This window comes from Vipera ursinii, assembly GCF_947247035.1.
Source record: "Vipera ursinii genome assembly, chromosome: 6".
Lineage (NCBI taxonomy): Eukaryota > Metazoa > Chordata > Lepidosauria > Squamata > Viperidae > Vipera > Vipera ursinii.
Genome location: NC_139515.1, coordinates 61292484 through 61307598, shown reverse-complemented (window position 1 = coordinate 61307598; position 15115 = coordinate 61292484). Strand labels below are relative to the sequence as shown.

The 15115-nt window shown below is 37.0% G+C and overlaps 1 protein-coding gene across 1 annotated transcript; it reads right to left on the bottom strand.

Moving 5' to 3' along the window:
* Positions 1 to 458: 458 nt before the first annotated feature.
* On the bottom strand, positions 459 to 3901 carry RPS19BP1 (ribosomal protein S19 binding protein 1). The gene is made up of 4 exons (XM_083366528.1): positions 3829 to 3901; positions 3603 to 3737; positions 1958 to 2055; positions 459 to 1394 (listed from the first exon to the last, which is right to left on the bottom strand). The coding sequence occupies exons 1-4, from the start codon at positions 3878 to 3880 to the stop codon at positions 1251 to 1253; spliced, it is 429 nt and encodes a 142-aa protein (XP_083222654.1). The 5' UTR covers positions 3881 to 3901; the 3' UTR covers positions 459 to 1250.
* Between the last annotated feature and the right edge of the window lie 11214 nt (positions 3902 to 15115).

Below are 15115 nucleotides of genomic sequence, written 5' to 3'. Positions count from 1 at the left end.
TTCGGCATTTAATACAATCATTCCCCAGCATCTAGTAGACAAACTGGGCCTTTTAAGGCTTAAACACCCCTTTGTGCAACCGGATTCTTGATTTTCTTACTGACACGCCTCAGTATATGTGAGCTGGAACAAATATTTCTAACACCATTTTCTTGAGCACAGGTTCTTCACAGGGCTGCATTCTAAGTCCGCTGCTGTACACCCTGTTGACCAATGACTGTTGTGCTACGTTTGCCACCAACCATATTGTGAAGTACGCATACAATACAACAGTAGTGGGCCTTATTCAAGATGACAGTGATGGTGCTTACCGCAAGGAGGTTGAAGGTTTCCTTGTTACTTGTTTTTAGTAAAATGCACAAATTACTGTTCTTAGGTAGTAACTGGAGTTATAAATCATGAAATCATACATAATTTTACCATTTCTGGTACTTCACAAACAACTTTTGCCTAAACAGTCTGGTGTAACTGGCCATTTTATTTCTGTAAAGGTTTTTTTCATTTATTTAAGAAATGACAAATCATACACTGAATAAACTCAAAAATACTTGAAAAATAACTAACAGAATATGGTAGGAAATTATACGACTCCTTTTTGAGAAGAAAAGAGTATCACAAGAATATCCTTTTCCTAAAAATTATCACAAAAAACGGGCTTATACTTGCATCTTAAGTATAGCAAAAATTAATGTTGGTGATATCCTTGTGGAAGCACTTCAAATGCCTATAATTCTGACTGTTACTATGTTGTTATAAATGAAGAACTAAAGAAATATTTGGCTATAAATTAAATCAATTACTATTACTAAAAAGGGTAATTGTTAGTTTGTTGCAGCAAAAGTAATAGTTTTACAATTATGCAATAAAGCACATCTTTTCAGCTCTGATATTGCAACATGAAATCCAAATTCTCTCTTCAATATGTATAGAAATTACTTGTTTAAGTTAACCTACTTACTCCTAGCAAATGTGTCAAAAGACTGTTTTGTTTGGTTCAGGGTAGATATTTTTTGTAGCACAGAGTCAAAAGATAATCTTAAAAGAGTCATATGTCCAAACTCAGCATCCAAGATCTGGATTTTCCACTCAGGCACAAACTGTCGTTCCATATGAAGTGCAACAACTGAGCATGTCATATGTAGAAATATTGTAGCCTATTATAATAGACATACTTCCCAACCATAAAAAGACTGGCAAGCATTTGCTCACTGATGCTCATATTTTTAGCAATGATGGACAAGTTACTTTTGTCAGATTGTTCCAGCTCTTCCAAAATACTCTCTCTCAAATCTCTGGAAGTCTTCTTCAGTGAAGACAGTTCCTTCTGGCTTCTTCTTCTTCACTTTTTCTATAGGGCGGTCTTTAGCTTTCCTCCCTCTATTTTGGGTTAAAATCTACAGAAATAATGCAAAGGAAAATAATACCTCAATATCTTTTAATATATGTAAGTGTAATCATTAATCAGTAGTATAATAAGCCTTCTGTGTTTAACCACACTCAACAGATTATTTGATTAAATTGATGAAAGATACAGGTATGTAGTATGTATGTAGTCCTAAACACCACTCAAGAATTTGTATTTGTTGGAGCATTTGAAAAACAGCTTTTTAACTGCACTCACAGATATTCTCCAGATCTGATGCATGATCCTGGGAGAACTTTAGTTTAAGGTACTCCCAACAGATGTTACTGTATGCCCATACAGGTTGTGAATCACAATTTGTGCTTTGAATCCAGCTCAATGCACAACACTAATTTCAAATAACTGAATTTGAAAACTCAAGATCTAAATTATTTGGCAAGAACATTAGAAAAAATGGAAATAGACACGAAAAACATGCTTATATTGAGACACAAGCTCAAAAAGCTGTCAATTGTGTAAAAATCGAGCTGTATTTTTCTTTTATTTCTAATAGCATCTCCTCTCCCCAAATAAAGCAGCAAGTAACAAACTGACCTTTTCAGTAATTGTACTGTCTGCCACAAAATGAGTACCCATCATATACTGCATGTTTTTCTTAAAGTGGTCAGCTGCTTTATGTTTCTGATATTCCTCTGGAAAAACAATACAATAAGAAAGTATGCAGAGAAAATTCAGGAAGAAATAAATTTGTATTTGTCTTTAGGGAGTTAGTATTGCAGTTATAACCGTAATTCATCCTGCTTGTCTCAGGTTTTAATTTGATTTTGGAGGGATCAAGTTGTTTCAAGGTGTATGTGAATTTTCACATGCAATAAATGCGATGATAAAGGGGAAAAAAGTCTTTTTCCTAAGGGAGTTTATTCACATGACAAAGTCTGTAGAAGATTTTATACTTACCTCCTTTTCGGGACAACAGAAAATATTTACTAGCTAATAGAATGGTCATCAATTCCTTTTATTATTGCCTTAAGTTATTGGGAAAACCTGTGTACTGCATAAGATTTCAAGGAATTTTGTATGCAAATCACCTCTAATGGGTGAGGAACACTGGAGCTATAATAAAAACCATGATCTCCATGTGGGTAACTACTCTAAAACATGCTTTCAGCTTATGTGGAATGTAGCTCAAACTTTGTGGGTTTTCTTGTTGCATTAAATGAATAAAGAATGCACTTTGGAGCATGGTCAAACCTATTGTGGTACATTTGTGGGAGAGAAAGGAAAGAGCTGGAAATACTTGAATCAGCAAATGGATAGAATATGAAGCATGAGAACATTAGTAGCAGCTCAGGGAATAGAAGGAAGAGAAGGAACAGAAAGTTCAGAGGGCAGGAGGTTTGGTACTATGTCCCACACTTGGGCACTGGTACTGCTGAAGGAAAGAAGATGCAAAGACTGGGCATGGGCAGATGAATAGAATGTATCACGCTGGAGGATACTGAATATAGAAGAGAGGGAAACATCTTCACAGCCACTTCACCATTTCTCTTCTCCCTTGCCTCTACATCATGCTCAATTACTGCTGCCTCATTCCTGGAACAGATCTATTTTGTTTTGTGCCTTGACCAAAATATATAACACATAGAGATTTCAGCTTTGGCACAGACCACACCACCATAATTCTGAGTACATAAACATTATAAAAAGATAGTATAAAAATATCATCATCACTATCATGAAGCTATGATATGCAGAGGCTCTGCCTTTAGGACACATTTTTTCAATACAATACCACAATAATAATTTTATTATTTTTAATCACTTGGGAGGAAGCATATATTGTCAATTTTTGGCACGTATATGGTTTGAAATTATAAGTTATCTTGAACGGGATAGGAAAGAAGGTACATAAAATATAAAAATATGGTTGCACTAATAGGAAAAAAATGAAAGAATTTTATAACCTATAACTCTCACGCATGTCACTCATATCTATGTGCTTAAGATTGTATATAAAGATGATAAATTGACATCAGTTGAGTAAAGGAAGTTTGTTTTGCTTAAATATACATTTGAAATGTCCATGCAACTTATAAGCAATGTTATGCATTTATTGTTTAACTGTAAAATGCAAGTAGAGCTCAAAAATTTGCATTAGTCAGGCACAATCAAAGTATACCAAATAAATTCCATGAGGGTCGCCCACTTGATCATCATTTTCCATCTTCCCCCTACTCACCTAATGCGGATTTGATAATTCTTCCTTTGATTGTGGCCTTGTTTCTTTTGGACCTTGAACTTTTGTTTTTCTTCTTTTTCAGCAGATTATTGGGTCGGGCGGCGGTCACTGATCTTTGAGACGAGGAGTCGGACACTATTTATCAGACAGAGAAACAAGAAGGATTATTTAGGTTAAACTGGATTCTCCCCTTTTCTCCTTTGGCCACCCTGCAGCCCTCGATCACCTCCCGCCGTCTCCAGTAGTTCCAATCCCTTTCTTAGCAGGGAAGCGGACATTTTCCCTTCTCTCCAGACACGTGAATTATCTTGAACTTCCGTTCTGTTTCTGCTCTATGGTCTTTTCATGATTATGCTACTTCCGAGTTCAGTTTTGCCACTTTTCCTTTGACCTACTTTGCTTTGCATTGCTAAAGTCGCCACACTTCCGGTGTTTTTCATCCCGAACGGGGGTGGGTTAGTGTGTAATCCGTTAGCTGCATAGCAGCAGTTTGGAAAAAGGAAGAAAATGATGTATTTGTAAGAAGGCGAAGGAAGGAGAAATTGTATCTCATGTCGGGAGCCAGCAATCTTTCATTCTGATTTACAAATTGTATTGCTATGTAATCACTTCAATTCTAAGTAACGTAAGACAATTACTAGCAATCAATAATAGCTTTTATAAAATATAAAATAGCCTATTAAACGTCATTTAATAGGCTATTAAAATGTATGGCTTTAAACATATGCACTCTGAAAGCAAAAATATTAGGAGACCAAGACCTGAACTGCAGTATAATCTTGCAGTGTCAGAAACATGCTATAGAATTAAATGGGATTTACTGGAATCAACTCAGGGTAGATACCAGGAATTCACCTCTATTGAACATGAAGGATTTTGTTCTGAAGGGATAATTTTTTTAATGTATTCCTGAAATAAGGAGGCTTTATGGATTTATTTAAAATAAAGAGATGGGATGTAAGTAGAAAATATCATTTCATGTATTTTAAGAGATGGTGAATTATTTGAGAAAGTTACTAAAATTGTTGCTGTGATGAAGTGGAAAACCACTTTTTTATAATATTTTTTTATTTTTATTTTTCTACACCCATTTTTTCTTTTTATTTTGTTGTTGCTGTTAGTTGCAAAGTCGTGTCTGACCCATCGTGACCCCATGGACAACATTCCTCCAGGGCAGGCCTTCCTGTCCTCTACCATTTTCTGGAGTCCATTTAAGCTCATGCCTACTGCTTCAGTGACTCCATCCAGCCACCTCATTCTCTGTTGTCCCCATCTTCTATTTTATTTTAGATTATATTAATTTTTATTGTTGTAATTGTATTCTTTAATAAAAAATACTATAAAAATAAAGTGTAAAGGCAATTTGGTACTGATTCTCATTCCACCCTATTACATTTCACATTACACACTGGGTCTTTTTTTTATTCCTGGTAGACTTCAGTTATTCCTCATATATGATGAAGTTTATCAAAATATAACAAAGAAACCTGTATCTTCGTGCATTTATTTACTTATTTGGAATTTATATAGCTGACCAAGTTGAAAAATTGCAACTCTGAATAGCCTACAATCAATAACAATGAAATAAACAGCAAATAAGCCATATGGTTAAAAACAGCAAAAGAAATCAGTAAGAAACCTGGAACACCAAATTTACCTTATATCCTCCAGGTGAGAATGCTAATCAATTTGGCCTCAGTGCCCAAGAAAAAAGCCATTTTTAGGGCTTTTCTGAAGGCCAACATATATTGGTTGAAGGAGAGGCCGTTCTAAAGGCCAGGCATGGCAGTGAATAATGTAATGGTTAAAGCACTAGGTTAGAAAGCAGGAAGCTGTGAGTTCAAGTGCTGCCTTAGCTATGAAAGTCAGCTAGGTGACCAGTCACTGTCAGCCCGGGTTGTTGTAGGGAAAATAGGAGGAAGATGTTTGGGGTATGTTTGCCACTTTGAGTAATTTGTTAAAACAAAGGCAGATACAAATAAAAGACATACCTCCTGGTTCTTGGCAAATGAAGGGAAGAGACGTGCATCATTGCCATCTTATTGGAATGAGCAGAGAGGCTCCCACAGATAACCCAGTTTCTGTCGTGTATAACTTTAAAAGTGATATCCAGCAGCACCTTGAGTTGCACTTGGAAGCCAACTGGGAATAAATGCAGATTGCAAAGTAGTGGTACACAAGGTGTGCCCTTAATAGGCCATGCTGCTGCATTCTAGATAGTTAACAACTTGTGGGTGATCTTCAAAGGTAGCCTCATGTACAAGGTGTCACAGTAATCCAACTGCAAAGTTATTAAGATGTGATGACAAGCACAGCCACCCAGTCTAGGAGCAGGGACAATTGGTACAAAAGATACAAGTTGTGCAAATACCTTCCTGTCCATAGCTGCCACCTGCTTTTTGAGCAGGAACTGTGACCCTTAAATTGCTCATTAGATCTCAGTGAAGGAGTGCTCTCCACCCAGGCCAAAAATGGATAGCCTACGGTCTTGGAAATGAGTTATTATTTAGCTACCAACTCCATATTAATCCTAATAAAGTATTCTTTTGAAACATACAAGTGAAAAGCAGATTTAAATGATTTGTTCAACACAAAGGTTTCAAAATTAGTTTCAATTTTCAATTTTTATTATTTTTTATACAAGAATATGTTACATATTAAACAGTAATTTACTGCAGAGGCCAGGTAATGGATATAGCAAATCTTGAATGCAATTTAAATTCATAAAAGTTACAACCAGGAGGCTTTCATAGACAGTTAAAGCCATCACCATCCTCCTCCTTATTTCAAGCTCTACTTTCTTCTCAGGCCATTTGGCACACTTGACATGAAATTTGCACTAAATTGATAACTTTAATAGCTCTTGTCTTTATAATAGGAATGCTGGCATGATTAAGATATTTTTCCATTACATTTTCTATTCTTGAAGGAATGAAATTTATCTCAGCCTTGCTAACAGCAGACAGATCCATTTGTGCCAGCTCTTTTATTGACCAATGAGTTTAAATTAACTTGTTCTTTATTTCCTTAAAGAAATAAAGATGTGCCTTATGGTAGGTAATACATTTTTATATATTGTGTAATTTTATCTGAATCAGCAGTTTTTTAAATAACATTCTTGAAATTAAATTCAGTACTTGGAATTACCGGCAAGTTCAGTACTCTACTTACTTAGTTAAAAATCTTCATCTTCTGTGAAAAGATTCTTGAGTTTGCATTATATCCTTTTAGGGGCCTTCCTCCTGGGATTATTATTTTCCTCTATGTCAGGGGTGTCAAACTGCTGGCCTGTGGGCCGGATGCGTCATGGCGAAACCGCACCTACCCCATTGCCGGCAATGGAAAAAAAGTCACGATACATCATGACACGTCACGTGATGTTGTGAGTTTGACACCCTTGCTCTATGTCATGAGGTAGAACAAAAAATTGGCAGTATACTTTGTGCTACCTCATTGCTAACCTATTCTGGTTCAACTGTGGGCCAGTGATTGATGCTGCCTGCCCTCAGAGACTAAATATGAGACAACTAAGGGAACAAGACTGAGGGATTCCTCAACTACCAGCTGTTCTCCATAAGGGAAGTGGCAAGTTTCAACAGATGGCTAAACTAGCTATAAAAACCTGGCCTTGAACTTGCTGGTCCCAGAAGTGCAAGAATATGTGGTTTTGTCAGATAAAGCAGATAATGTGGTCAGAAACATTGCCATATGGCCCTGCCTCTTCTTTACCAGGCAGAATCTCTCTGTGTATATATCCTGTGGTGGGGGAGGAAGGTGAAAATGCTTATGATGCCATATTGCTTTACTAGGTAGCACCCCTCCCCATTCCCCTTTTTTCTTACCAGACTCGGAGCCCTAGCAATGTTCAGGGAGAGGTGACTGTTAATTACTACAAGTAGTCTTCAACTTATAACCACAATTGGGATCAGAATTTTGGTTGCAGCAATGCAATTGTTAAGTGAGTCATCACATGACCAGACCTGATTATTTGCTTTCCACATCTACCCTCCTATTTCATCCCATGACCCTCATATGACTGCAAGGTATAAAAAGTCTGCCTGTGTTCCTCAGGCTTTTGGGCCAGATGGGTAAATGAATTATTACTGATGGTTATTGTTAATCCTTGGGCATTAAGGGTTATGTGTGGTGGGCTTTTCTATTTCAATCTTGCAAGCCAGCCAGAGTGACTTCTGTTAGATGGGCATCTATATAAATCAAAAGAAACAAAATTGGCATTGGCAGTTTTCCTGTAAACTGATATTCACAAATGAACTCTTGGTAGGATGGAACAGGGTGCAGTGTGGGAGGTGGGAAACTCACAGGCCCTGATATCAAGGAATCCTCTCACTGTCAGATTTTTGATCACAAAAATTCACTAGGCACTGTTGGAGACATGGCAGAAAAAATATCCAACTGTTTGTCTTGCCATCCTAACATGGCGGGAAAAACAATCCCCCTTCTGCTTAGTTGCCATCCTAACTCCAGGCCACCAAGAAAAGTGTCAAGTGGCTAAATAGCTGCTTTGCCTCTCTTGCTGTAACTGTCTTGGCAGCCTGGCAATTTGTTGTCAGGTTTCCCATGGAAAGCAGAAGTGGGGAGAGGCAGCTTGGTTTCAAATATCCAGCCAGTTCTGCTGTCAGAAAATGTCTAGGGATCAAAAAGATGTGTTTGTGGGTGCCCACATCAGCCTCAAGGGGCCAGCTGTAGCTGTAGCTCCGTGTCAGCAGGAGCCCTCTTTGGAGGTATTGTAACCAATTCAAACTGCAAGCATTGTATTGGGACAAAGAGAGAAAACAGTCACTTTAAAACTGGAACAGCTACATTCAGATGTAGATGCCTTCAGAGTTACCTGGGTATGACATGAAGACAACATCATGAAGATGCTGCTTACAAAAACAGCTAGTGAGGCATGTTCATGCCATGTTTAGCATGATGGAAAAAATCACCCTCAGTTTTTTTCTGTTCAGATTTGGATCACAGACTAGAGAGCTGTCTTTTTTTTCCTGCCCAGGTGGTTTGTTTCAAACACGGAAGTCACTCAGTTTCTCATTACCTATGGTGACCAGACAGCCACATTTAACTAAGCTTACCTAGTACTGAGAAAGCTAAGCAATGTCAGATCTTGTTATTATCTCAATATGAGACCATTAAGAAATTCCAAATCTGTAGACTCTAGAGTACAACTGTATTATCACAAACACTGCATAAACCTAGCCATATATTCACCAGGTCTCTGCTAGGGTTGAGAGAAATGTTATATTTTTTTCTCCTCCATTAGCCAAATCATTGGGCTTAATAATATAAAAATTTATAACAACTTTTTCAGAAGAAGTTGATGTATTTTTAGTGTAATATAAATAATGATGTATGCAATTAGTCTACTTCAGATGGATAGACTTAATTTCTTTTCGCCAAGTTACTTTTTTATCACTCTTGTAACTGCAAATGGTTGCCAAATGAGGTAGTTGCTTGTGTCCTCAGGAAGTACTTCTGCTGTAGCCCTATCAAAATGGATGGGAAGTAAGTAAGCATTCAGAGAAAATAGTCACACACTGCACTAAGCCATAATGGTTGTTTGGTTTTGGCATGGTACATTAGAGAAACCCAGCCACTATATGATAGTTGGTGAGCCATTGTTTAGGGCTTAGTGTGTTGTGTGAATTTGGCTATTTGTGATTTATTCAGAAAATTATATGTAACAAAATTATAGATTAGCATGATGTTTTAATCAAATCATAGTTTGTCTTTCAGATTGTAGGAGTTGACATTCTAACTCAATCAGTTTGCTTTCTTTTGTATTTGAGTCAAATGCAATCAATTTTTTCCTATTAATTTGCATTAACCATCTTATTTTAATGGAACTAATTCATTCTCTAGTCCCTCCTGAATGTGCAAGCATGGCTTGAATATGAAAATATGATTTCTTCTGAAATGTATACAGTGTTACATATTTTCAGTTGAAATTATGTATTATATGCCAATATCCACTCTGTTGTTGTTCATGTATTTGCCAACCTGAGGCAATTTGCTCTACAGTTGCTCTGCTTAGACAGAGATATAGATCACTGCCTTGCTGTACTGCAGGTGCATGATATAGCTGCTTTTAACTGGTGACTTTGCTTTGAAAAATGATGTTTTCTTCCTGTGCATTTATAACTGACTGAGTCTAAGCAAATGGGACACAGTTATATGTCTTTTGTTCTTGAACATATCTTTTTGAATTCTACATTCTAAGACATACCTCACTGGGAAATCTTCCAGTACTACGTCTGTTGAAAGAACTGGAGATACTTCCTGGAAAATTTTGTCCATATTTTTATAGTCCTACTTTTTCAACACTTTAAGAACAAAAGAAGAACTTGAATAGTTGAGGGGGTCAATCTATTTACCAAAGCACCAAAAGGCAAGACAAGAAACAATGGTTGGAAACTAATCAAGGAGAGAAGCAACCTACAGCTAAGGAGAAATTTCCTATCAGTGAGAACTGTTTCCAACCAGTTTTTCCCCCAGAAGTGGGTACTCCATCACTGGAGACTTTTAAAAAGAGATTGGACAACCATTTCTCTGGAATGGTATAGGGTTTCTTGCTTAAGTAGGGGATTGAATTAGAAGACCTCCAAGGTCCCTTCCAATTCTTTCATTCTGTTAAGAATTGAGTATCTCTCTCTCTCTCTCTCTCTCTCTCTCTCTCTCTCTCTCTCTATATATATATATATATATATATATATATATATATATATATATATATATATATATAATTTATATATATATAATTTATATATATATAATTTATATATAATTTATATATATATATATATATATATGTTTTCTGAGGTTTTCGCGGGTGCCTGTATGTGGATCCTTGGTTTTTCGGGTTTTTCCCCGCGTAGAATTAAAGGTGTAGGCGCAACGTTTCGACGGAATCCCATCCGTCATCATCAGGCTTCTGCTTCCTTCTTCTGGGAGAAGCATGTGGCTCTTGCTCTTTGTTCCTCTTTTTTAAACTGCCAGAGGGGGTGTGTTCTGTGGAGGTGTGCTCTGATTGGGTAGGGGACCAAGTGTGTTCTGATTGGGTGGGAGTGTGTTTTGAATGGTGGGTGTGTTCTGATTGGGTGGGGGTGTGTTCTGAGTGGATGGGCTGGTCTCAGCTGCCAGCTCCAGAACTGAGCTGGTGAGTTGTGCTGCTTTTGTTCGGCTTCGTGTTTGTGGTGGTGCCATGTTTTTATAGTGGGTGTCAGTTTGCTTATTGTGTGGTTTGGAGGGGTTTAAAGTGGCTGATGTTGCAGCTGTAGTTAGGTTTCTGTTTTGTGGTTGTGTGTCTTTATTGTTGTGGGTTCGGATTTGCTTTTTGAATGGTTGTGTGGTGGTGATGTCATGTGATGTTATCATGAGTTTGGGTCTGGTATCATTCTTGGTGGTTGGGCTTCGTCTGTCAATCAAGGCGGGTTTCCAAATGGCTGGTAGACGAGAGGTATCATCTCGTTTATTCATGCTGTGGGGGCGTTTTTCTATCTCAATGGCTTCTCTGATTATTCTGTTGTTAAAATGTTCAATTTTGGCGATAGTTTTGGTTTTTTTAAAATCAATTTCATGTCCCGTGGCTTCAAAGTGTTGGACCAGGGATGAAGTTTGTTCTCCCTTTCTGAGTGAGTTTTTGTGCTCTTCAATGCGTGCACTTATTCAAGTGCACGCATTGAAGAGCACAAAAACTCACTCAGAAAGGGAGAACAAACTTCATCCCTGGTCCAACACTTTGAAGCCACGGGACATGAAATTGATTTTAAAAAAACCAAAACTATCGCCAAAATTGAACATTTTAACAACAGAATAATCAGAGAAGCCATTGAGATAGAAAAACGCCCCCACAGCATGAATAAACGAGATGATACCTCTCGTCTACCAGCCATTTGGAAACCCGCCTTGATTGACAGACGAAGCCCAACCACCAAGAATGATACCAGACCCAAACTCATGATAACATCACATGACATCACCACCACACAACCATTCAAAAAGCAAATCCGAACCCACAACAATAAAGACACACAACCACAAAACAGAAACCTAACTACAGCTGCAACATCAGCCACTTTAAACCCCTCCAAACCACACAATAAGCAAACTGACACCCACTATAAAAACATGGCACCACCACAAACACGAAGCCGAACAAAAGCAGCACAACTCACCAGCTCAGTTCTGGAGCTGGCAGCTGAGACCAGCCCATCCACTCAGAACACACCCCCACCCAATCAGAACACACCCACCATTCAAAACACACTCCCACCCAATCAGAACACACTTGGTCCCCTACCCAATCAGAGCACACCTCCACAGAACACACCCCCTCTGGCAGTTTAAAAAAGAGGAACAAAGAGCAAGAGCCACATGCTTCTCCCAGAAGAAGGAAGCAGAAGCCTGATGATGACGGATGGGATTCCGTCGAAACGTTGCGCCTACACCTTTAATTCTACGCGGGGAAAAACCCGAAAAACCAAGGATCCATATATATATATATATATATATATATATATATATATATATATATATATATATATATATATATTTCAAATTGCTAATAAAGAATTTGGGAGGCTGAGATGATCATTTCGAACTTATTATGTTCTCATCAGTCAGTCATACCCTTTATGTGAGATTCGAACCTGGGCTGATTATATATTAGGCAGTTGTTTTAACTTCTATATCTATCTATCTATCTATCTATCTATCTATCTATCTATCTATCTATCTATCTATCTATCTATCTAAATAGCATTCACTTCTTAGCAATTCCTACAAACTAGATATGAGAGCATTAAGAATACATATTTATACCAGTAGGTCATATAAATGAAGTAAATATTTAGTGTACAGAAACACAGAATGTTTTCTCCAAGTATCATATCTATCCACTGTGCTCTTGGATAGTAACTGCAGATGTCACCAATTTCTGTTAGATATTTCTTGTTAACATTTATAGAATACAGAATATCAGAGTTGAAAGGGACTTTGGAGATCTTTTAGTCCAACCTGCTGCTCAAGCAGGAGACCCTATACCTTTCTGGACAAATGCCAGCCCAATCTCTTCTTAAAAATCCTCCAGTAATGGAGTCCCCACAGTTTCTGGAGGTAAGCCATTCCACTGATTAATTGTTCTTCTTGACAAAAAAAAATTCTCCTTAATTCTAGGTTGGATCTCTCCTTGGTCAGATCCCATCCATTATTTCTTATCCTATCTTTAGATGCTTTGTAGACTGGGATGATTCCCTCTTCTCAGTGACAACCCCTCAAATATTGGAAGACTACTATCATGTCAACCCTACTAAAACCTTACTTTTCTCACCATTGAATCCCATTTTTTTGGATACGGTTCAGGTCTTCAATATCATTTTGTACAGTATCTTGAGCCTATGTTCTAAAGTTAGCTAGCTTCATATTGCTACAAATTTGATGAGTTCCCCTTCTATCCCCTCATCTAAATCGTTTATAAAGATATTGAAGAATACTGGGCCTAAAACAGAACTGAATTTATTGATATATATGACAATTCTTCATCTAATGCTTTCAGAACATCAGCTAATTGGCATTAAGCCAATTTCATTTCCAAGCCATGTCTAGGTTTGCAGTTGTACACAAACATAAATGATAATAAACCTTCATGAATTCAGAGGCGTTATTTTTGAATAGTTGTAGAAAGGATACCACTATAAATCTTTAACAATCAGTTAAGAAGAGATCTTAGTTTAATGGGAGACTGCAGTATTTTATTTATTTAAAATATTTATAAACCATTTGTTTAAAGGACAGTATGTTAATTTCTATTAAAAAAACAGTAGTTCCAATTAGGTAAATGTTTGGCAGAACTGAAAGCCAGTTAAATTTTCCCCCATTATTAACTCATGTTATTTAACCTAATGCCCTCCAGAAGTTTAAGATTTATGGAGAAGAAATATGGGTTCAATACAAGTTTAGAATGAACTAAACCCCTTAACAGCTAAAGAGCACATATTCATATTTAACTATTCAAGAGGGGGCTTGAACTAAGCTCTTACTATTCTCACATTCAGTAGTGGGAATAAATGGATCATACTAGATGATCCATTGGTTGGACTAGATGACCTCCAAGGTCCCTTCCAACTTATTATTAGTATTATACGGTAGCTCTTAATTTTTAACATTATTTAACTTCCTATTCTTTCTTTTATTGTGCTGCAGCTCATACTTTCTTGAGCTGTTTCCTTTGGGGATGAAGCAAAATCTATTATGGAAATGGGTTGCTCATTTGTAGGGGCTTAAAACATTACACATTGGATGTGTCTAGGCTGCCATTACTTTTTTTCATCACAAGATGTCACCCTCCCATGCCAAACTACTTTATTATTAGTTTTTTTTCAGAAAACAAAGTATGGATGGGAGAAAATGCCTATATTAGCCTGTGCTAGATTTTGTGCATATCACACATTTATGTGTTATCTCTGTATGTGACCTGAGTATATATTTCTCTGGTATATGTGTTATTTTTTTCAACAAGAAGAAAGTTGCATAGTAAATTATTGCTTTCATCTTGTACAACATTAGATAATTGTCAGTAGTATTTCTATTACCGTGGCAAAAACTGCCCGTGGGGGTGTAAATTACCTCTGAGCCAAAGAAAACCATCCATTGCTGATCAGGGTTCTAAATTTTGACTTCACTAACCCACATTTAGCACTATACACACTGTAGTACTTTTTGTTGGTGTTTTTAATACACCAATGAGACTACTGCAACTTTATTGATTTATTCAGTTTTATTACCATCCAACTCCAACTGACTCTGGACTCCTAGAACAAAGAACATCAAAAATTACAAATAAGTATGAATATAATAAAGTTAATTTTAAAAGATTACAAGATTATTACAAGATGGCAATCTAACAACATATCAATCTCAAACGGGGATATGCACCTGGTCCCAAAGCCTGGGAGAACAGCCAGGTGTAATAAGTGGTTATCAAACTATGCTGCCCATCTATCATAGATGTAAAAGGAGACTCAATTTTCCTGTCTTCCTTTGCTTTTATCAAGTTTTCCTTCTTCTGATGGATTGAATTTGATCCTGACTGGAGATTTTGAGACCTGAAATCCATGATAGTTGGAGAGCCCCATGCAAGTGAAAGATATATATTTCTGATCAAATGATACTTTTTATAAGAGATGTGTAACACTGGCTGAAAATTGCCTGCATCATTCCAAATTTCCTGTGCTTCATTCTGAGAGTTATGCTGTATAGTTGTTTAGTTATCTAGACTTTTTGATGGCAAGCCTTCCATAGGGGCTGTTTAATCAGTTCTCAGATAATTTACTGTATTAAGCTATAATCTGCTTCAATACAATTTCTTGACTAAATCAGAACAATGGGATTCACACAATGTGCTAAGCCAAAGACAAATTAAACACATTATACTTAGCATCATGTGTGAACCCAATCAGAATTATTAGGTGATGTTTCTCCTCACAATTATATGATTCAGC

What these genes read in the sequence shown, in the direction of transcription:
- RPS19BP1 (XM_083366528.1), bottom strand. Translation starts at nt 3,880, where the DNA reads ATGTCCGCTTCCCTGCTAAGAAAGGGATTGGAACTACTGGAGACGGCG. An exon ending in AATTATCAAATCCGCATTAG is followed by an intron (nt 2,056 to 3,602) that starts GTGAGTAGGGGG and finishes TTGTTTTTCCAG; the next exon opens with AGGAATATCAGAAACATAAA. An exon ending in ACAGTACAATTACTGAAAAG is followed by an intron (nt 1,395 to 1,957) that starts GTCAGTTTGTTA and finishes TTATTTCTGTAG; the next exon opens with ATTTTAACCCAAAATAGAGG.